The sequence below is a fragment of the Ornithorhynchus anatinus genome, chromosome 6 (genome assembly GCF_004115215.2).
Source record: "Ornithorhynchus anatinus isolate Pmale09 chromosome 6, mOrnAna1.pri.v4, whole genome shotgun sequence".
NCBI classification, from domain to species: Eukaryota; Metazoa; Chordata; class Mammalia; order Monotremata; family Ornithorhynchidae; genus Ornithorhynchus; species Ornithorhynchus anatinus.
Genome location: NC_041733.1, coordinates 42,855,662 through 42,878,032, shown reverse-complemented (window position 1 = coordinate 42,878,032; position 22,371 = coordinate 42,855,662). Strand labels below are relative to the sequence as shown.

General features: G+C 46.0%; 1 protein-coding gene across 1 annotated transcript in view; it reads right to left on the bottom strand.

Moving 5' to 3' along the window:
• Positions 1-11,972: 11,972 nt before the first annotated feature.
• Positions 11,973-22,371, bottom strand: part of MAGT1 (magnesium transporter 1) — a 28,184-nt gene continuing 17,785 nt past the window's right edge. The window contains exons 8-10 of the mRNA XM_029067604.2: positions 16,813-16,887; positions 15,856-15,946; positions 11,973-14,011 (exon numbers count right to left, since the gene is read on the bottom strand). Coding sequence (XP_028923437.1) covers positions 13,996-14,011; positions 15,856-15,946; positions 16,813-16,887 — 182 coding nt within the window. The 3' untranslated portion in view covers positions 11,973-13,995. The remainder of the gene's footprint in view (positions 14,012-15,855; positions 15,947-16,812; positions 16,888-22,371) is intronic.

The window sequence follows — 22,371 nt, the reverse complement described above, 5'->3', positions numbered from 1 at the left end:
GTGGGGATAGTGATAGAATAATTATTATTATTACTATTATTACGGTATTTGGTAGGTGCCTACTCTGTGCCAGGCACTGTACTAAGCGCTGGGGTGGAGACAAGCAAAGGGGGTTGGACATAGCCCCCGTCCTGCAGAGGGCTCACAGTCTTAATCTCCATTTTACAGGTGAGGGAACTGAGGCAAGGAGAAGTGAAGTGGCTCACCCAGGGCCCCACAGCAGACAAGTGGCAGAGCCAGGATTAGAACCCACGACCTTCTGACTCCCAGCCCCGAGCACTACGTCATAACCGCCTTTCGACACCCTAACCCTGACCTGAATCCCCTCCCCTCTCTCCCACTCATCTCCCTACTTTCTTTCACCTCGCTCCCAACTCCCGGCACACCCTTGGGCCCAGCCGTGGGCCAAATCAGAGATTTGGCCTCTTTCAAATGTGAATCTCTTCCTCATGGCATCTGAAAGACTCATTCTAAGCCAGCTAAAATTTGGACGTGAACATTAAGAGTGACCAAATGAGGAAGTTCTAGGTCGTAGAGATGAAGAAAATGGGAACTTCGTGCTTTTAGGTGCAGAAGTTTGCCCGATGCCCTTTCTGCTTTTGTTCGCTGCAAAAGCTTAGGTACCTGGCCGCTAAGTGAGAGTTGTTACTGGCTCACAGGATGCAAAAGACGTTTGTAAGTGGGCATTAATGAAGGGCTAGTATACCATTTCTTATTTTTCTCCTTCAACTCCACTGCAATTTTTGGATTAGTTTTATTCTCGGAGATGGTAGTAAAGCAGGAAATTTGGGAAATAAAATGTGACACAAACCCTCAATTAGTGGTTAGGCATCTAGCCTCTGACTGGCTTATTTTTTCAGTCTGACCCAAGTGACAGCATGGGAAAGAAAGAAAAAACAAACTACACAGGGCCGGCTACCTGCCATCAAAGATTTTCTTTTTTTATAGTATTTGCTAATCACTTACTATGTGCCTGGCACTGTACTAAACAAGGACCTTAGAAACCCAAGCCTTTATCGCGGTCACAGTTAAAGCTGCTATTGGGCACCTTAGACCTTTGAGAAAACCAATCGTCATTTTGAATCCCGTTATAACCAACTCAGACGAAGAGCTGGACGTGGGTTTCTACTCACTTCATATAATCTTTTTTCCACCTTTTCAACCATTCAATAGTTCATCCATCTCCCCTGCCCTGAGGCCCAAATTTTATCCTCAATTTTTATCTCCCTAACTGTGAATTTTTTTCCTCCTTTGTTGACTTTCTGCCTTTCACAACTTTCCCTACCGTATAGTCAGAAATGTTCATGGTGGGCTTTGAGCTCCCATAATAGTTCTTTGAGAATTTCTACATATTATTATCTATTATTTCCAGAAATGCCGCTCCTGGCCATACTGTTAGCCACACGTGAGGGAAAAGATCAAATTGGAAAATCCACTCTTTGAGAACTGAGGACAACCAGTGACCATGGTCGTGTTTTTAGAGCCTGAGAGAACCACGGTCTTGATTTCATTTTCAGCCCCAAGTGATCGCCTAAAGGAGATCGGAGCCTTATAGCGTTCACTCTTCTCCCCTTTTGATGAAGTTGGCCATGTGTCCTGTAGTTTTTTCCTCCATATTTTCAGAATCCACCCATCCCTCCATCCAAACATCCACCACACGATCGAGGCCTCTGGTCCCTCTGGTTTTAAGGCTCACGTCCAAACTTACCACATCCCTCACTGATCTTCCTGGTCTCAGCCCGTTCCTCTCACCACCCCATGCTTCGTTCTGCTGCAGAGGATTATTTTTTGAAAACATCATCTGACCCACCTTTCCATACCTCATAAGCCTCCAACTGTTACCACTTCCTCTCCATGTCAAGCAGAAACTCCTAACCATTGGCTTCAAGGCACTCCATTCTCTCTCCTTCCTTACCCTCCCTTTTCTCCCACCGCACCCCGGCTCGCACTCTTTGCTCCTCTCGATCCACTGCCGATTTCTCTTGTCTCTCCCGCCGCCAATCTCTTGGCCACATCCTTTCCCCTCCCTGGAACTCCCTCTTTAAATCCAACAGATCCACAGCATTCCCCATCTTCAAAGCCCTCCTGAAATCACATCTCCCCCGGGCGGCCTTCCTCAATTAGTCAGACAGTCGATCGTATTTACTGAGCGCTGCCTGTGTGCAGAGCACTGTACTAAGGCGCTCGGAAGAGTAAAATTTGGCAATTCATTAGACTGTAAGCCCGTCAATGGGCAGGGACTGTCTCTATCTGTTGCCGATTTGTACATTCCAGGCGCTTAGTACAGTGCTCTGCACAGAGTAAGCGCTCAATAAATACTATTGAATGAATTTAACAGACACAATCACTACCCTCGATGAGCTTATTAATTTCTCATCTCTCTAGATTAGATCCTCCTTCTACACCACCTGACCATTTATGTACTCCACCTCCCATAGCCTCTATTTATATATCCTCCTAATCAATCAAATCAATGATTTGTATTGACCACTTAGGTACAGAGCACTCCTAAGCGTTAACTTAAGTACGTATCCCCTTTTCCTTCTTCATTTTGCCTGTAATTTATATTAGTGTCTCTACCTGCTAAACTGTAAGATCCTTGAGGATAGGACTGTGTCTACTCGCTCCACTGTACTCCCATAAGATTTAGTACAGTGCTCTGCACAGGGTAAGTGCTTAATACTACCAAATGACATTGCAAAGGCTCTGGACGTTGACCCCAGAACCTCTGTCGTCTACCGTCTTTTACTTACAAACTCCCGGTGGTTGAATCCGTTTTTAACTGACGAGATCCCAAGGGCTTGGGTTCTAATCCTGATTCTGCCATTTATCTGCTGTGTGACCTTAGGCAGGTCCCTTTGCTCCTCTGGGCCTCGTTCATTCATTCGGTCGTATTTATTGAGCGCTTCCTGTGTGCAGAGCCTTGTACTAAACACCTGCAAAGTACAATTCAGCAATAAAGAGAGAGAATCCCTGCCCACACCCGGCTTAGAGTCTGTATTTGCCTATGGAGTGACCTCATCTGTAAAATGGGGATGAAGACTGTGAGCCCCATGTGGGATATGGATTGTGTCCAACTTGATTAGCCTGTTATCTCCTCCAGCGCTCAGTACAGAGTCTCCACATAGCAAGCACTTGACAGATACCATAAAAGAGTAAAAGATCACCGTCACGTGCATTTTGGGATTCCCCAATAACACCACCAGAATTTCCCAATTCTCACCACCATGCTGAGAAGCAGTGTGGCTCAGTGGAAAGAGCCCGGGCTTGGGAGTCAGAGGTCATGGGTTCGAATCCCGGCTCTGCCACTTGTCAGCTGTGTGGCTGTGGGCAAGTCACTTCACTTCTCTGTGCCTCAGTTACCTCATCTGTAAAATGGGGATGAAGACTGTGAGCCTCACGTGGGACAACCCGATTACCCTGTATCTACCCCAGCGTTTAGAACAGTGCTCTGCACATATTAAGCGCTTAACAAATACCAACATTATTATTATTATTACCATCATCTTAAGCCCGCTGCTCCACGGTATTAATGTCTTCCATGACGAGTAATAAAATACATCCACCTCCTTCCCTTGGATTGTTGTCAGAGCCCCAACGCTCAGGATACCCCATTTACATTCTTCTCCAGACAAATAACACGGTGAGTCAAGGGAAGCAGTCTCACGGGGCCCTTGGCCCCTGGAGTGTAATTCTCGGATCAGGTGACGGGGTAATGATAGAAGACAAGGTAAACTACCTGCAGCTTGCCCAGTAAGACGTAGATTTAAATACTTTAATGATTTATTTTTTAAAGAAAAAAAAGTATTCGACCAGTCCCCTGACCGCCTCAGAGACGGAGGAAGGGTAACATGGCTCTTTAAATGTCTTTTCTCCAGGTTTTTAAACAGGAAAGGTATATTTAAGAAAGCCTTCCTCTCCTTTTATAAAACACCAGGAGAAGCAGACAAGGTACATTAGCAGGCAAAGCTGGCTCAGCTCAGCACCCCAAGCCAGACATAATGTTTCCTTCTTAGAAGCCAATTAATGATGGGATGAAAAACAAAATGGATTGAGAACTTAAATGTCTAAAATATGAAATCCTCTTAACATTTTACACTCATCTACTGTTCTTGGGGGTAGGGGAGGGAGAAAAAAAGTAGTTGCTTAGCACCATGGGCTATATGCCATATTTGGCTGGGGAAGGAAAGAAAGGCCGAAGAGTAACTGCTACCGTTTAAATTCTTACCTCAGAAAAAGCATGATGAATCACGATTCGATGAACACCCAAAATGGTTGGATGTCTATAATTTAAGAGAATTCCACCACAACCACGTATATAACAACGAGAGACCAATCGGGGAACGTTTTTAATTAGAATCTGAACAAAGGTGAAGAGAGACTACAGCATCATCGTCCTCGACGTTCTGGAAAAACCTGTTGGATGAGCCTGAATTTCACCATAAGTGTGCCCGTTTGATCAAACTACAGCACAAATTAGTACCAGCTGAACTGTGCTCAAACTGGGGAGAACATTTCAGTCAGTCGTATTCACCGAGGGCTTACCTGGGTGCAGAGCTCTGTACTCAAGCACTCAGAAGAGTACAACAACATAACAGAGGGGTTAGACACATTCCCTGCCCTCAGTGAACCCACAGAGGGGGAGACAGACATTGATATAAATAAATTACAGCTAGGTGGGGACTGGGAGGGGAGAAGAAGAAAGGGAGCAAGTCAGGGTGATATCGAAGGGAGTGGGAGAAGAGGAGAAGGGGGTTTAGTCAGGGAAGGCCTCTCGGAGGAGACGGGCCTCCAACGGGGCTTTGAAGGTGGGGAGAGGAACCGTGTGTGTCGGCTATGAAGAGAAAGGGCGTTCCGGGCCAGAGGCAGGGCGGAGGCAAGGGGTCAGCGGCGAGAGAGAAGAGATCGAGCTACGGTGAGAAGGTGGGCATTAGAGGAGCAAATTGTGCGGGCTGGGTTGGGGCAGGAGAGCAGCCGGGTGAGGTAGGCTGGGGCGAGGTGAGGGACGGCTTTTAAGCCGACGGTGAGGAGTTTCTGTTGGATGCGGAGGTGGACGGGCAACCACTGGAAGCCCTTGAGGAGTGGGGGAATGCGGACTGAATGTTTTTGTAGAAAAATGAGGAGGATAGCAGAGAGAAGTATGGAGCGGAGAGAGACGGAGGCTGGGAGACCAGCAAGGAGGCTGATACAGTAACAAAGGTGGGAGAGTTTAAGTGGGTGCTTGGATTGCGGTTAGCATTTTGGATGGAGAGGAAAGCACGGATTTTAGCGAGGTTGTGAAGGGTTCGCCAAGAGAATTTTGTGATAGATTGAATATGAGGGTTGAATGAGAGAGAGGAGTCTAGGATAACGCCAAGGTTATGGGCTTGTGCGGCAGGAAAGATGGTGGTGCCGTCGACAGTGATGGCAAAATGAGGGGGAGGATAGGGTTTGGGAGGGAAGATGAGGAATCCTATTTTGCTTCATTGGTTAATGCAAATTTTCATCTCCAGAAAATTGAGATTTTCTGACTACCTCACATTCACTCCCTTGTAAAACAAAGAACTCAAGACCAGCCCCCTTCTCCTATTCACTTTAACTAAAACATCATTGGTCTGAAATTTAGATGGATAACTCTCATTAACGTGTCCATCCCTTTTACCTGCCTGGTTGTCTGCACTTTCTAATCAGGCCACTGTTCATTTCCTTTGCACTATCACCCTTTTTTTTAAAAAAAAAAATGGCCTCTGTTAAGCACTTAGTATGTGCCAGGCACGGTACTAAGTGCTGGAGTAGATGAAAGCTAATCGGGTTGGACAACATACATGTCTCAAATGGGGCTCACACTCTTAAGCCCCATTTAACAGATGAGGTAACTGAGATCCAGAAGTAAAGCTGGGTTTGGAACCCAGGTCCTTGACTGCTCTTTCCATTAGGCCATGCTCCTTCTCTACTATGGGTTTGTGATCAACAGAATAAGATGTGCTGACTTTTCCAGCCCACTTGACCTACATTCCAGTCAATAATGTGGCTTTCCCCCATTTAAACACATTACGTGGGCACAGCATGACTTTGAAAGGTGCTGAATTCCAAATCGGGGAGGTTTACGGTCATACTGGGCTGTTTTTTCTTCTGGATCTTTTTCTTTGGGGGGCATAATACCTTATTGTACTGGGCCCAGAGTGCCTCGCTTTAACAATAACAACAACATTAATAATGGTGGGATTCGTTAAGCACTTACTAAGTGCCGGGCACTGTACTAAGCACTGGGGTGGATATAAGTAAATCGAGTTGGACACCATTCCTGTCCCACTTGGGGCTCACGGTCTCAATCCCCATTTTACAGATGAGGGAATGGAGGCCCGGAGGAGTGCAGTGACTTGCCCAAGGTCACACAGCAGACAAAGGGGCAGAGTCGGGGTAAGTAATCTGCCTCCCAGTATTCCTTCATGAGAGGAATGGGCAAAGCAGTGAAGAAGTGCATGGAAGTAATAACATTCAATTAAAAAAGGGCACTTTTCTTCATATTTCTTGCCTTCTTTGTGACCTTGGGCAAGTCTTTGTTAAATGAGATTATCGGTTCTCCATCCAAATTAGACGGTGCACCCCTTCTCGGATAGGGATTGTTATCTGACTGTTATCGACCTCCTTATCTCTTATCTACCCCAGTGCTGAGTACGGTGCACAGTACACGCTTAATACCCCCACAATTATATTACTTTTTTACATTTTAAAACTTTCAAACCCATCGTTTTCATTCCTCCCTGTCAGAGGCCATTTAATTACCAACCTGAAAGTCAGCATTACTTCCTCTGTACAAATGGGGTCCGGTGATGTTAAACTGATGTGCTTAATGCCACTGCCCTAAATCTGGACCTAGAACGCCCCAGTACTTAAAATACTCTCAGTCACATTCCAACCAACCAACCAACCAGTGGTATTTATTGAGCGCCTACTTTGCTCAGAACACTGTACTAAGCGTGTGAGTACAATACAACGGAGTTGGTAGACCTTTTCCACGAGCTGGCCGGTAGGCATTTTTTTCTTCTTTCACTGGCGGTTAAAATAGGCGGAGATAATATAGACTGAGCGTTCAGAACACGAAGGATCAGTCATCTATTCAGGCGGGGACTTTAGAACACTCGTCTCAGATTACCAGTTGTGCCCCTCTAGGGAAGGTGGCAAGTTGCCCAAATCCATCAAGAAAATCACTTGGTTTATTCAATATGTACTTACTCTTGCCTCGGGGGCCGGATTGCCAACGGTCGCTCTGATATTTCTGAAACCTACCTGGCAACCTGAGAGAGGGTGGGAGGATAGGGTTTCAGCACCATCCATCTTTCTCAGGTCACGGGTCCATTTCGTTCCTCCCCTTCTCGCTCTCTATCCCTTCTGAGGCTCTGCCTGGCCTGTCTTGATATTCTTTAATCTGCAGGCGTAAACGGCTTTCTAAATTCCTCTGGGTGCCTGTTTCGGGCCGAGGTTCTCCGAGAGAAGAAGTAGCAAGTCTTTCCAAAATCCTGAACGTGGGGCGACAAATTCAGCTAGAATGGTAAACAAGGAGAGATTCCCCCTTGGGGCTTTACTAGGTGGATTAAGCAGCTGAGCGTTTAACTCTTCTCTCTACTATGTGATCTATTTTTTTTTTTAATCATAACCAGAGGGAGTAGATAGGCAGGCTAGTAAAATGGGTTCCTAAATGGAGAAAGTCCAGATTCACCTAAACACTGGGATCTTTGTGGGACAGAGGAAGAACACATTTTTGTGAGGTGGATCATAAACTTAACCCCTTTATGATAATAATAATAATGATATTTGTTAAGTGCTTACTATGTGCCAGGCACTGTAAAATAAAATAAATTGTGGTATTTGTTAAGCGCTTACTATGTGCAAAGCACTGTTCTAAGCACTGGGGGATACAAGGTGATCAGGTTGTCCCACGTGGGGCTCACAGTTTTTTAATCCCCATTTGACAGATGAGGTAACTGAGGCACAGAGAAGTTAAGTGACTTGCCCAAGGTCACACAGCTGACTAGCGGCGGAGCCGGGATTAGAACCCGTGACCTCTGACTCCCAAGCCGCGCTCTTTCCACTAAGCCACGCTGGTTCACCGTACTAAGCACTGGGGTGGATACAAGCAAATCAGGTTGGACAGAGTCCCTTGTCCCATGTGGGGCTCACAGTCTCAATCCCCATTTTACAGATGAGATAACTGAGGCACAGAGAAGTGAAGCAAATTGCTCAAGGTCACACAGCAGACAAGTGGCGGAGCTAGGATTAGAACCCATGACCTTCTGACTCCCAGGGCCGGGCTCTATCTACTATGCCAAGCTGCTTATCCTTACAAATCAGTCGTATCTGTTGAGCCCTGACCGTGTGCAGAACCCTGCACTGAGCGCTTGGCAGAGGACAATAGAAGCCTGGAGTCCAGACAGGCTCCTCCCAGCCAAAGGGAATTAGGTGGGAATTTCTGGGCCTGCTACTCTGGTGCGTTTGGAAACTCTACCCGGGATTATTAAAAGCGAAAAAGCAAGAACACGGGTTTGAAGAAAGGCTAAGTCGACATTCCAACCTCCCCTCCTCGGCTCTAAACAGATTAACTGAGAAGCAATTCCCAGATTCCTTGAACGTTTTCTCTTTTCAACGATGCCTTTATAAAAACCATATCCAACCGTAATAAAGTTCTGCTACACATGGCGGTGCCAGATTTCGTGGGCAGTTGACCAAAACCTGAAATCGGTATTTCACTCACGTTGAAACAGAAGCCAAGCAGGGGATGGAAATGCAGATTAATTTGACGATCATCAGATTTGCTTTTAGGTTGTTTTAACGTATTTCACATTACCTTCTCACAGTGAAGCTCTCCGGGGAAAATCTGTATCTTCTTCCTCTTGCTGGACTTTTCTGTAAACCAATATAATAACAATAATAACATTAGCATTTGTTAAGTGTTTACTAGGTGCCAAACACTGTTCTAATCACTGGAGTAGATATAAGGTAATCAGATCGGTTGCAGTCCCTGTCCCATATGGGACTCTACAGTCTTAATCCCATTTTTACAGATGAGGTAACTGAGGGACAGAGAAGCAAAGTGACTTGCCCAAGGTCACCCAGCAGACAAGTGGCAGAGCCGGGATTAGGACCCAGAGCCTTCGGGCTCCCAGACCCGGGCTCTATCCACTAGGCCACATTGCTTCTTTGCGTCCGCAATCACTTTGTACATCGCCTTTCTTTGAGGCCTGGTTTTCCAACTTTTCTACCCGCAAGCTCCACTTTGCCCACCCTAAAAAAGGTGTTCATTTGTTGCCTTCTTGGCATTGCAGCAGATTTTTAGGCTGAGGGGGCGGTGAGGAGGGGATGGACCCAGAAGGTGGAGGCCGAGTTAACCCCGTTCCTGTTTTTTGCCGCTGCCCTTAAGGGGTGCTTCGGGCTCCCCTCCGGGAGTGTTAAAAATAGTAATAATAATAATGGTGATATTTCGTTCATTCATTCAATCGTATTTATCGAGCGCTTACTGTGTGCAGAACACTGTACTAAGCACTTGGAAGGTGAAATTTGGCAACAGATAGAGACAATCCCTACCCAACAATGGGCTCGCAGTCTAGAAGCGCTTACTATGTGCCAGGCACTGTACTAAGCCCTGGGGTGGATACAAGCAATTCGGGTTGAATGCGGACCCTGTCCCACAGTGGGGATCACGATCTTAATTCCCATTTTACAGATGAGGAAACTGAAGTACAGAGAATAACAATAATAATGGTACTTGTTAAGCATTTACTATGTGCCAAGCACTGTTCTAAACGCTAGGGTAGATACAAGTTCATCAAGCCACACGGGGCTCACAGTCTCAATCCCCACTTTACAGATGAGGTAACTGAGGCAGAGAGAAGTGAAGTGACTTGCCCAAGGTCACACCGCAGGCAAGTAGAGAAGCTGGATTAGAAACCAGGTCCTTCTGAATCCCAGGCCCGTGCACTATCCGTTAGGCCACGCTGCTTCCCGATGCACAGTTTGAGAAACGAGGCTATAGAATAGACCCCATTTGCTAGGGAACAGATTGTCAAAAAATTCAAACATCAAAGAGTTGCTCATCAACACATTTCAATGCCTGGTCGCAAAATTCTCAACAGATTCATCAATATCAATATTCACCGCCAGAATCTAGGTCAAGGGTTCACCTGGTCGGGACAGTCCCGGAACTTCAGCTCCGTCTGCCTGGGGTGAGATCGCCAGACGCCGCGGCCTCCTGGGAATACCGGAGTTCCGCTCCCGCCGACGTGGGAAATGTCTCTGTGGACAAACTGTCGACAGTCCGCGCTTATCCCGAGTTCTTCTCACTCTCTCCCGCTCCCCGATTCACTCATTCAATAGTATTTGTTGAGCGCTTACTCTGTGCAGAGCACTGTACTAAGCGCTCGGAATGGACAACTCAGCAACAGATAGACAGTCCCTGCCCACTGATGGGCTCACAGTCTAATCGATGTCCGGTCCAAGTTCTGTCCTGCGATCACGGGCCTGGGGAGTCAGAAGACCCGGGTTCTAATCCCAGCTCCGCCACGTGCCTGCTGTGGACCTCGGGCAAGTCACTTCACTTCTCAGGGCCTCACTCCCCTCATCTCTAAAATGGGGATTCACTAACCTGTTTCCCCTCCTACATCGTGAGCCCCGTGCGGGACAGAGATCCAGTCCGACCTGATCGTCGTGAATCTTCCCCAGTGCTTAGAAGAGTGCTTTACACATAGTGAGCGCTTAACAAATATAATTATTCCCAGTTGTGTTGAGAGTGGGGATCGTTAATTCAATCAATCCTGGTCACATTTCTCCCCCATCTCTTCTTCCTGAAGCTTGTCTCCATTCTGCCCCCCCCTTGTCTTTATTCTCAACCGTTACCTCTCCTTTGTCTCATCATTGCCCAGAAAATCAGGAAGGGAGGTAAAGGAAGGGACTAAGAGCGGTGTGGAGCAAGGAAGGGAACGAGAACCAATTCATTATGCATCTTGCGGACCCACAGTGTTCCTCCCAGATCAGTTCATCCATTCAATCATATTTTATTGAGCGCTTACTCTGTGCACTGTACTAAGCACTTGGGAGAGTACATTATAACAATAAGCCCACGTGGTCACCTCCAACTAAATCCCACCTCTGCCCCTTGCTGCTGTGACCCGACCTATCCAGTTGCTTGTATATGCCTCAGTTTCCTCCCCTGTAAAATGGGAATTCCTTTTCTCCCCTCTCACTTCACCGTGGACCTTTGTCCGACCTGATGATCTCGTACCTATCCCAGCGGTTAGTACAGAGCATGGCATAAGGAGCGCTTAAATACCACAGTTATTACGATTATTATTAAAACCACCATCACCATGACTTTCAAGACTGGAACTGTTCTATGGGGATAATAATAATAATAATGTCATAGTAATAACAGTGATTGTATTATTTGTTAAGTGCTTTCTACGCCTCAAGCTCTGGGGTAGATACGAGTCGCTTAGGTCGGACACACTCCCTTGTCCTACGTGAGGTTCACAGTTTAAGTAGAAGGGAGAACAGGCATCGAATCCCCATTTTACAGTGGATGAAACTGAAGCACAGAGAAGTTGTGACTTGTACAAGGTCACACAGCGGGCAAGTGGTGGAGCCAGGGTTAGAACCCAGGTACTCTGACTCCCTGGCCCAAGCCTTTTTTTTTTCACTGATGCCACACTGGCTTACATTTCTAGGATATATTAAAGTAATCACATTATGTTGGAAAAGTAATTGGGATGGAACGGAGGGGAGAAGACGGAGAACTGATTTCCCAGCTGTTTTTTGGGTACGACTTGACTAGGAAACGGTAGCTTGTAAACCAATATGTTCACCGCAGTTAAATGACGAGCAAGTTACTGATTAGAATTTCAAATTTCAAACCTGGAAAATTCCACAACCTTAAGGCTGAATTTCTCACTGCCGTGTTCTCACTTTAGACCATTAAAAAAAAACAACCAACCACATTAAGCTTATGATTCAGACTGAAAAACAGTTTATTGAAAAGTTGTCCAGAAATCAATTCTCTCTACCGCTAGAGTTGGTCACTCGGAACAGTATTGATTATTTAAAAAAAAAAACCCTCAACAGGTGACAATCAAATCACGGATGGAAAAGTACATTAGTCTAGTTAAGGCACTTCACTTCAAAAGTTGCATAAAAATAACACGCTGTTTTCCAGGTGGCAGGATCTATTTTTCACAGACTGTTCAGCTTAAAGGCTGCCCCTCCTCCGTATGAAAGAAGACTTCGAGATGAAGAAGCCGAAACAAGAGAGAAAGTTCTCGCCGTCTTATTCTTTACGGCAAAACATCCCCAGCCGAACGGATGCAGAGGCGTCGGTTTCGCCCAGGCCGGCAGGCGTCTTACACGATTCGCCTTTGGGAATCCTGCCCGGAAGCTGAGACGGGAGCAAACGGCGACGAGAAGGAGGCACCCTTACTGATGGCGAAGAGAAAAATCGGTCGACGTTCCAACCTGGGGCCGCCACACCCATCTCCTTCCCCAAGATTCGATTCAGGACAACTCTCCATTAGGTGGAGGTTAAAGACAGTAGGCGGCAGAAGGCAAGACGCGGTGAAAGAGGAGGCACTGTGGTCACTGCTTTTTCTACAAAATCGAGGGTTTTTTGGATTTTTTTTTTACCTTTTTGAATAGGAAAACAGGTTCCTTCTCCCTCGTATAAACTACCTGCATTTGTGGGTGACTTTCCCCGACCACGGAGAAAGTTAAACTTCCATATTACGGAAATCAAATCCTCAAGGGAGAGCAGAAAGGCCAAAAGAAAAAAAAAGTATATTTGGACATTGCTTTCTTTTAGCATAACTGAGTCGGCTCTCATTTGTGGCATTTCCACGGCCGGAAAAAAAAAAAGTGAGGACAGAGCAAAAACCCTAGGGTTTTCTACCCTTGCTCCCTAAGTGAGCAAAGAGAGCTGCTAAGCAATAACTTAAATGAACCACACATTTTGGGATCCAACTTGTTTCTGCATGTGTGTTTAAGCCCACCAAGACCCAACCAGGAGCAACTAAGTTGGTCCTGACTGCTTCAGCTTCTCCTGGGCTACAGAGGTTTGAGACGGGAATATTTCCAGCTGGGGGACTCCAGCCAACTCAAGCCCTCTCACGCCTCCTCCTGAGGGCCGGTCAGGAGGAAAGCAACCCTCCATTATATTCCCAAACTGTGAAGAAGCAACCTTCCAACAAAAAAGAACGGGGAGAAAAGGAATTTATCGGGAAGCTTTCTAAATACATATGTGGCCAGTCAAACCCACTTAAGAAAAACACAGTTCTATGCCTTGGGAAGACTTTATGATTCTAGCTACAGAGTAGAATGGCACTGTAGTTTTTTTGTCCAAGAGCTTAAGAAGAAAGATCAGTAGAGAACCTTGGTCTCTAAATATCAAAAGTGTGCTTTCAGAACCTGAGCTGCCTGCAAGATTGCCCACTGTCCATCTGTTTTTTTCCGTCTGAAGCGGAGATGTTTAAGGACATCGACAACCTTGAAAGGATGGGGAAGCTGACTGGAAATCTAGCAAAAATCCCTGCAGTTTCCAGGGGTGGGGAAAGAGGATTCAGCACGAGAGCCTCTCATCCTGGAGTGGAAAAAATATTGCATCAGGGGACCCAAGGGTGAACAGGAGAAAGTTTAAGCATCTCCTAATTAGCTTTAAAGACGTATTCTAAGGATATCAGCGATCCATTTCTATTCAGATTTTCACCAAGTTGAACATTCTGTGTCGCTTGCGAGGAGGGGGAGGAGATGGAAAATGGAAGCGGAGGGATGCATCTTAATACTCCACGGATTCAGAGTGGACAGCGGGTTGCTGGTTGACAATATGGCCATACGCATCTTCTTTGGTTCAATGCTTAACTGTCGCTATCCTCTGTGAGAGGGGTAGGTTGAACCACACAAGTCGGAGCTCTTCTGTTCCAAAACACACACACATTTTCCAAGATGCTGTGCTTCAGGGTCTGGGCGCCTCTGGAATCTGGTTTAACTCATTAGAAAGCTGAAACACACAGACATATCCACATTAGCCTCTGTGGGTCCTGTGGGAGGTTACTAATGCTCGCGAGCAAATCGAAGAGGGCTCGAGAGCTTGTGGGAATCGATTTAAAACTCCAGAATTCAATAGCGAAAGCTGAGGTCATCGTCGAGGCAGCGCAGGTGGAGGGGGTAACTCTAAGTCAGTCTGCTTTAGGGGAGGAAGCCTCAGCCGAGGGTACGCTACCGAAACGGGAAGACGGAGAATGAGAGAAGTTAGGAACCACAAGGGTGGGAGGGACACTAATTTCAAGACTTCAGAATGTCCCTTCAACCCTTAAAAGCAAACCAATCGATTCTATTTATTGTACTCAGAGCTTGGAAGAGTGCAGTACAACAGAGTTGGTAGACACATTCCCTACTCACAATGAGCTTACGGTCTACAGCAGGCTGCAGATTTTAACATAAATAAATTTCAGATGTGCCGTGGAGAAATGACCATGAGGTGGGAAAACAATAGAAAGTTGGAGAAAATGGCTCCATTTAATGATGCTCGATGTTCTGCAGGAAGCCAGGCATTCCTGGTTCCAAGAAACCAGGCGGGCGAGCAGCTTGTGAGCACAGACTTGGGAGTCAGGAGGACCCGGGGTCTAATCCCCGCTCCGCCACTTGTCTGCTGTGTGACCTTGGGCAAGTCGCTCAGCTCCTCTCTACCTCAGTTCCTTCGACTGTAAAATGGGGATTAAGGCTGTGAGCCCCATAGGGGGCAGGCGCTGTGTCCAGCCTGATTAGTTTGTATCTGCCGCAGCCTCAGAACAACGCCTGGCACGTAGAAAGCACTTTCAATACCATCTTGAATGGGTGCCATACAATGAATGGGTGGGTCGGCACTGGAAAATAAAGCCGGATCTTCCATCCTCAATAATAACAGCTGATGGAGGTTCCTGCATTTCTATGGTTTTACGCCTCTCCAACAACTCTTCCGGAGGACGGGGCATTCACTACACATTTTAAACTGGAATCCACCGGGCACAATCAGGGAACATTTTTCCGACGACTCCCGACCGCCGGGTTGCAGGGCAATGTGGGAACGGAAGACAGCGGAACCATGCGTTGCGGTGCCGGACACACAGCGAGCCCATCGATGTAACACGGGCTCAACAGGATGGCAGGAGACGAAAACATTTTATCCTGACAGGTCTAATATCTCATTAACAGAGGCCATTAACGGAGAAGCAGCGTAGCCTCGTGATAGAGCCTGGTTTTAATCCCGGCTCCGCCACTTGTCTTCTGGAAGACACTGGACAAATCACTTGATTTCTCTATGACTTAGTTACCTCATCTGTAAAACGGAAATTAAGACAATGGGAGAGAGACCGTGTCCAACCCGACTATCTTATATCTACCCTAGTGCTAAGTACAGGGACTGGCACAAAGTAAGAGCTTAACAAATACCATAGTTATCATCATCATTATTATTTCACAAGAACGCACCCATGTTACAGGTGGGCTAAGTCTACAATGCTTTGGGTAAAAAAGAATGCCTATTCACCAAATCCAGAAATTATAAATCACTCTCCTCTACTGTTTATCCGTTCCCTAGAGAGAGTTCCTTACAGAGGGGAAAGTCCCAAATGCTACTCACTCAAAAACTACTACTAATTACGATTAATTTTTGCATGAAGGAAAGCGATCAGATTTCCTGGATCCCGTTAATCGAAAAGCTTACGTAAGCAATGAGTCACCGCAGAAGGAATCTGGTTCCCGAAACGTGGAATAATCAGAGAAAAACAAACAACGCACTAGGACCAGAGTAACTGTTGTGGTCCCCGGGGTTTGGAGCTAAGGATTAATAAGCACAAGTCGTACCTGTATGGATAGCCGTGGTACTTAGATCTGAAGACAGAGAGCAACCAACTGAAGAATATGACTACGAGCCCGATACCAACCACGCCCATTACTGTAAAGAAACAAAAAGTTAGTTCATTCATTCGGTCGTATTTATTGAGCACTCTTACTGTACAATATAACAATATATACTGTATATAACAATAAACAGTTTCCCTGCCCCCAGTGAGCTCACAGTTTGCTGGGGGGGGGGGGGGGCAGGCATTAATATACATGAATAAATAATTGAAACAAAAGGCAAAATCAGATGTGGTACTATGGAGAAAATCACAAGGTTTTTGAAATCCCGGGCAGTGTTTAATATGCCTACTAAGTACTTGGGCCACTGACATCGTACCGGCTGTTTTTTTAAAAAAAAAAAAATTAAAAAAACTACTTATAGAGATTTCAGAACAAGTCAATAACTTGTTCTTCTACCCTTTTCAACTACGAGCCCATGTGGGACAGGGGACGGACACCATAACCTTTCATCTATCCCAGCGCTTAGTAAGAGGCTGGGCACAGAGCGTTTAAAGACCACAATCATTATTATTATTATAATTAGGGACCTTTCTTATTCATGCCTCCTTTGCTGCAGTGGCCATTTTCTCTGGTTGTTTTTTTTACAATAGTTACACTAGGAACCCTTTACAGTACTGTACAACTAAATTCCACTTCAAATCATTGCAGTTTCCAAATTAGTAGGCTCTGAATTCTTGAAGTTTACAGCGAAATGACCTGTGGATCAACAACTCAGACACAAACCAAGTTCTATGACGTCCAAATAACTTCATTTCTTTGCCCTTTGACTATTATGAAAAGATTAAAGCTCTTCCTGAATACCATATATGAGCCAAGGCTAAATTCAACTGACAAAAATATAGCGTCAATCCAAGGCAAGTCATTTAATTCTGAGAAACGCAAGGTTACTCGGCTTACTCTTTCGTTTTCCTATGTCCATAGCAGATGTAGCCGCTTCGTGCAGAAATATCATCCCTAAAGTAACACCGACATCTTTGAAAGTTGGTTAAGGAGAGATTCGGAACGAGGGAATATTTACACCTTTAACACCATCAGCAAACTTTGCAGATAAACACAGATAATCAAGCAGTTCCTATGAACTGGGCCAATCTAGTCTTCCCCAAGGAAGTCTCTGGCTAGTAATAATAACAACGATGATGACAATTATGATATTGGTGAAGCGCTTACTACGTGCCAAGCACTGTTCTAAGCACTGGGGTAGATACAAGGTAATCTGTTTGTCTCACGTGGGGCTCACAATCTTAATACCCATTTCACGGATAAGGTAGCTGAGGCACAGAGAAGTTAAGTGGCTTGCCCAAGGCCACACAACAGACGAGCAGAGGAGCCGGGATTAAAACTCACATCCTCTAACTCCCAAACCTGTGCTCTTTTCACTAAGCCATGCTGCTTCTCAATACAGTAAGAATAGAGTTATCAGCAATCTTTCCTTCACAGCTAGGCAAGTTCTTATTCGCTTTTACGGTAAAAGTGAAAATTAAGATTAGGAAATTAAATGTCCATTATACCTTGACCCGATTTGCCCTTATCTTTCTGCTTACTTCCTTCATGCTCTAAAAATATCCTCTGTAACTCAGGCCCCAAAGAAGGGCAACTGGGAACATGCAGCCCACTGCAAGCAGATTCCTAAAACAGTTCACCATTTCCTCCTTCAGCTGAGACTTTCCCCCTCCCCAAATGTGGCCATTTCAACTTCAACCTCGATTCTGCCACTCGAACATCCAAGGGTTCCACTTTAGAATTGAGATTCTAATAGAAATTCCTCCTTTCCAACAACAAAGATGTTATAAGGATGACTATTATAAAGAGAATGGTCTATAGAGTGAACTGTAAACTCAAACGCTGGAGGGAGATAAAATACAGAGTATAATTATTTAGACAGATGGATCCACTGTGGCACCATCAGAGGAGAATTTCCTGAGCACCCATTTAGCGCACTGTACTCGATGCTTTAGGAGTACAGAAGAACAATAATAATGTTGGTATTTGCTAAGCGCTTACTATGTGCCGAGCACTGTTCTAAGCGCTGGGAGAGATACAGGGTAATCAGGTTGTCCCACGTGAGGCTCACAGTTAATCCCCATTTTACAGATGAGGGAACTGAGGCACAGAGAAGTCAAGTGACTTGCCCACAGTCACACAGCTGACAAGTGGCAGAGCAGAGATTCGAACTCATGACCTCTGACTCCCAAGCCCGTGCTCTTTCCACTGAGCCACACTGCTTCTCTAATCTCATCTGTGGTATTTATTGAGGGCTCACTATGTACTGAACACTGTACTAAATGCTTGGTAGAGCACGAGTTGGCAGGTACATTCCCGGCCCACAACGAGCTTACCATCTAGAGAGGAAGACAGACATTAAAATACTATGGATATGTTGGGCTGAAGGTAGGGTAAAAATCCAGTGCTTGAAGACAGACATTAAAATATTATGGATATGTTGGGCTGAAGGTAGGGGAAAAATCCAGTGCTTGAAGGCTACACATCCCAAGATATCACCCTGACGAGGGAGACAAATGTAAAATATTAACACCTAGAACGGACAGAATAAACTAAGTAGAAACATACGTCCGAGTGCTAAGGTGTGTGAATAAGTTCATCAGTGCTAGAGTTGGCTGAAAGGATGATGTCCCTAAAGGTGGTGGGAAATTAATCAGTAAAAGTTTGTTGGAAGGAATTTTAAGGAGACTTTGAATGTGGGGAGAGCTGTGATGCACCTGAGGTGGGGAGGGAGGGCATAGCTGGAATACAAGTACTCCACCAAGGGAAAACAAAGAAGGCAAAAGAATCTTGGGGGGCGGGGGAGGCCTTGATATTTTCAAATTCCAAATCAGAATTTGGATACGGAGGTGGGTACGGTAGAGAACAAAAGGGTACTAATTGAGGCAGGGGAGGAAGTCACATGCTGGCTGGAAGCAGGGCAAGAATTTTAAAACACTTTTATAAAATTAACCAACAGCAGAGAGTGTAATTAGGCCACCAAGGAAATAAGTGACATTTTTGTTGGAAGAGTTTACGGAAGGAGTTAACCCTGTTTTGTTTTAATGAAGCCACACAGTAGTCCTGTAAAATGTAAAAGCCAGAAGGAGTTCCTATAAAAATACAAGTCAGAGCATCCACAGCAGCAGCGTGGCCTAGAGGATGGATCCCGGGCGTGGGAGTCAGAAAGACCCGGATTCTAATCCTGACTCCGCCACTTGCCTGCTGTGTGACTTTGCGCAAGTCACGACCTCGCCGGGTCTTTTACCTGCTCTGTAAAATGGGGATTATGATCGTGAGCTCCGGGTGGGCCAGGGACTGTGTCCAACTTGATTATCTTGCTTGGCAGTGCTCACCCATTACTACTGGTATAATCACCAGGAATATTTACCACCCTGAAGCCAAAGTCCGTACTGTGTGAGCAGAGGCCAATTTGAGATTTGGTCAAGATGATGCTTCTTTTGTCAATGCAGCAATTCTGCCTGGCCATAAGATGAACACATGGCTGAGAGGAAACAGCTTAAGAGTCACTGACAGCCAAGATTACGGTAATCTACCTAAAGCGAAAAAACTGGCCACCAAGGAATGAGGGAGGGAGAGGTGTGTTGTGGGGCAGGGGTGTCTGCGGAAAAAAGGACTGAATTATTTTGAATCAATCCATGGTATTTATTAAAGGCCTACTTGGCACAGAGCGCTGCACTGAGCACTTGGGAGAGGACAAAAGAATTAGTAGACATGATTCTAGCCCTCAAGGAGCTTATAAACTAGTGGGGGAGACGGGCAGAAAAATAAATTACAGCTACCCTGAAGTAACCGAATATGAAGAGATAATAATAATTATGGTACTTGGAAAAACTGGACCTAATTCTTTTCCAAGGGCAACACCAACGGTCTTAACATCTCCCTTTCCTCACTGTGGGCACTCTACCAACTCTTTGGTCTTACTTACTATGTGCCAAGCACCGTTCTAAGTGCCGAAATGTACATAAGGGCTCAGGGGAGTGGTGAATCCTTAAGCGCTTAATTTTTCAGGCCACTACAAGGGAAACACGAACCTTCTGACATCAGGAATCCTATCCAGTGACGATCACTCTGCCCCTTCAAAGCCACATTGAAGGCAAACCTCTTCCAAGCGGCCTTTCCAGACTAAGCCCTCCTTTCCTCTTCTCCTACTCCCTTCCCTGATTTGCTCCTTTTGTTCTTCCCCCCTTCCCAGCCCCATAGCACTTAAATACATATCTGTAATTTATTTGTATTAATGCCTGTCTCCTCCCGGCCCGCCCCAGACTGTAAGGTTGCTGGGGGCAGGGAACGTGTCTGTTTATTGTTGTATTGTACTCTCCCAAGCACTTAGTACAGTGCTCTGCAGAGAGTAAGCGCTCAATAAATACAACTGAATGAATTAATATTTCAGATGAGTGCAGTTCGGCCCACAACCCAGCACTTAGTAGCTTCATGACAGTCACACTGGAAAAACTGGACCTAATTCTTTTCCAAGGGCAACACCACGGTCTTAACATCTCCCTTTCCTCACTGTGGGCACTCTACCAACTCTTTGGTCTTACGCTAAGAGCTTAATACAGTACTCTGTGCACCACCGGCACTCAGTAAATACCACCGATTGACTGATGATTTGTCAGTCAGTAATGATGGGGGACTGTATTCAAAGAACGTTTTCAGTTTGGATAGAAGTGTGGGTCAAACACCGACGACATCATCGTGGGGCTGCGAATTTGGAGGGAAACACAAATATAGATCATTGACCACCACCACCCCGGTGACCATCCCCGGTGACTCAGACTGTGAGACCCTAGGGAGTCGGGAACTGTGTCAAATTTTCAAACTGGGTCACTGTCCCCGGTTCTCACCCAGGGATTTTGCCCACAGCAGGTACTTAAGAAAGACCCTGCCCGCTACTAACCCGGGTGTGTCCCACTTGGCCTAGCCTGACGTGCTACCTGAGACTGGCACGCCGGGAAGGAAGGCAAAAGTTGGAGAATTCGGGCCCTGCAGGAGGTATGCACAGAAAGGAGAGGGGTAGAGGCTCCCCGGTGGTGGCGACGAACGGTGGGACTTTAGAGAGGTGAAGGAGAAGAAATAGAGGGAGGGAGAAAAGGAGAATAGAGAATAAGGAACATGGACAGAAGGCAAGAAAGACTGATGGCGAGGGTCACAGAAATGGGAGAAGAGATGAAAAACAAAATGCAAATGCAAACTCCGCTTAGCTATTTTTTCTAATGGTATTTAAGCGCTTACTATGTGCCAGGCACTGTACTAAGATCTGGGGTAGATATAAGATGATCAGGTTGGACACAGTCCCTGTCCCAAATGGGACTTGCAGGCTTAATCCCCATTTTGGAGATGAGGTAAGTGAGGCGCAGAGAAGTGAAGTGACTTGCCCCAGGTCACACAGCAGACAAGTGGCGGAGCCGGAATTAGAGCCCAGCTTCTTCTGATTCCCCGGCCCGGGCTCAATCCGCTAGGCCACGCTGTTTCCCTGGGAATGGCCTCTGTTCCTGAAATATTAAACATGAAGGTATAAAAATAATATTGGTCTTCTTCCGAACTAAAAACTAGTTTGAAGAGACTCAAGCATTATCGGCTTTTTACTAGCCAGGCTTTCAGTTTTAATTCTGTCCCAATTAAAAGAGATTGAATAGATAGAGTTAGCGGGAAATAGCCCTCGGCATCCCAGGTGGCACTCCAAGAAAATGAACTCGGGATCGATAAGCTTGCACTGTTGGGTCTTTTACAGGCTAGAATCGGCATTCATTGATTCATTCAATCAGATTTATTGAGCACTTACTGTGTGCAGAGCACTGTTCGAAGCACTCGGGAAAGTACAATGCAACAATAAACTGTGACATTCCCTGCCCACAATGAGCTTACAGCCTAGAGAAGCAGCACGGCCTAGTAGAGAGCACGGGCCTGGGAGTCAGGTCATGGGTTCTAATTCCGGCTCTGCCACGAGTCTGCTGTGTGACCTTGCGAAAGTCTCTTTGCGTCTCTGGGCCTCGGTTCCCTCATCTACAAAATGGGGATTAAGACTGTAAACCCTATGTGGGACAGGGACTTTGCCCAACCCGATTTTCTTGTATCTATCCCAGAGTTTAGAACGGTGACTGGCACATAGTAAGCAAATACCATCATTATGGGGTGGGGGCGGGAGACAAACATCCATATAAATAAAATGACAGATATAGACATGAATGCCATGAGGACAGGAGGGAGGAAGAGCAAAGGAAGCAAGTCAGGTGACCCAGAAGGGAGTGAGAGATGTGGAAAAGTGGGGTTTAGCGTCGGAAGGCCTCTTGGAGGAGATGGGCCTTCAAATGTCGGAACAGCGTCGCAGACTAGAATCCTAGAACAAAGATGGTCTTCTACCGCCTTAGCCGGCTGGGGCATGCAAAGGGAACGGACACCACCAAGACGCCCAAACCAGCTGTTGGGTAGAGACCTGGCAGAAGCAGCATGGTG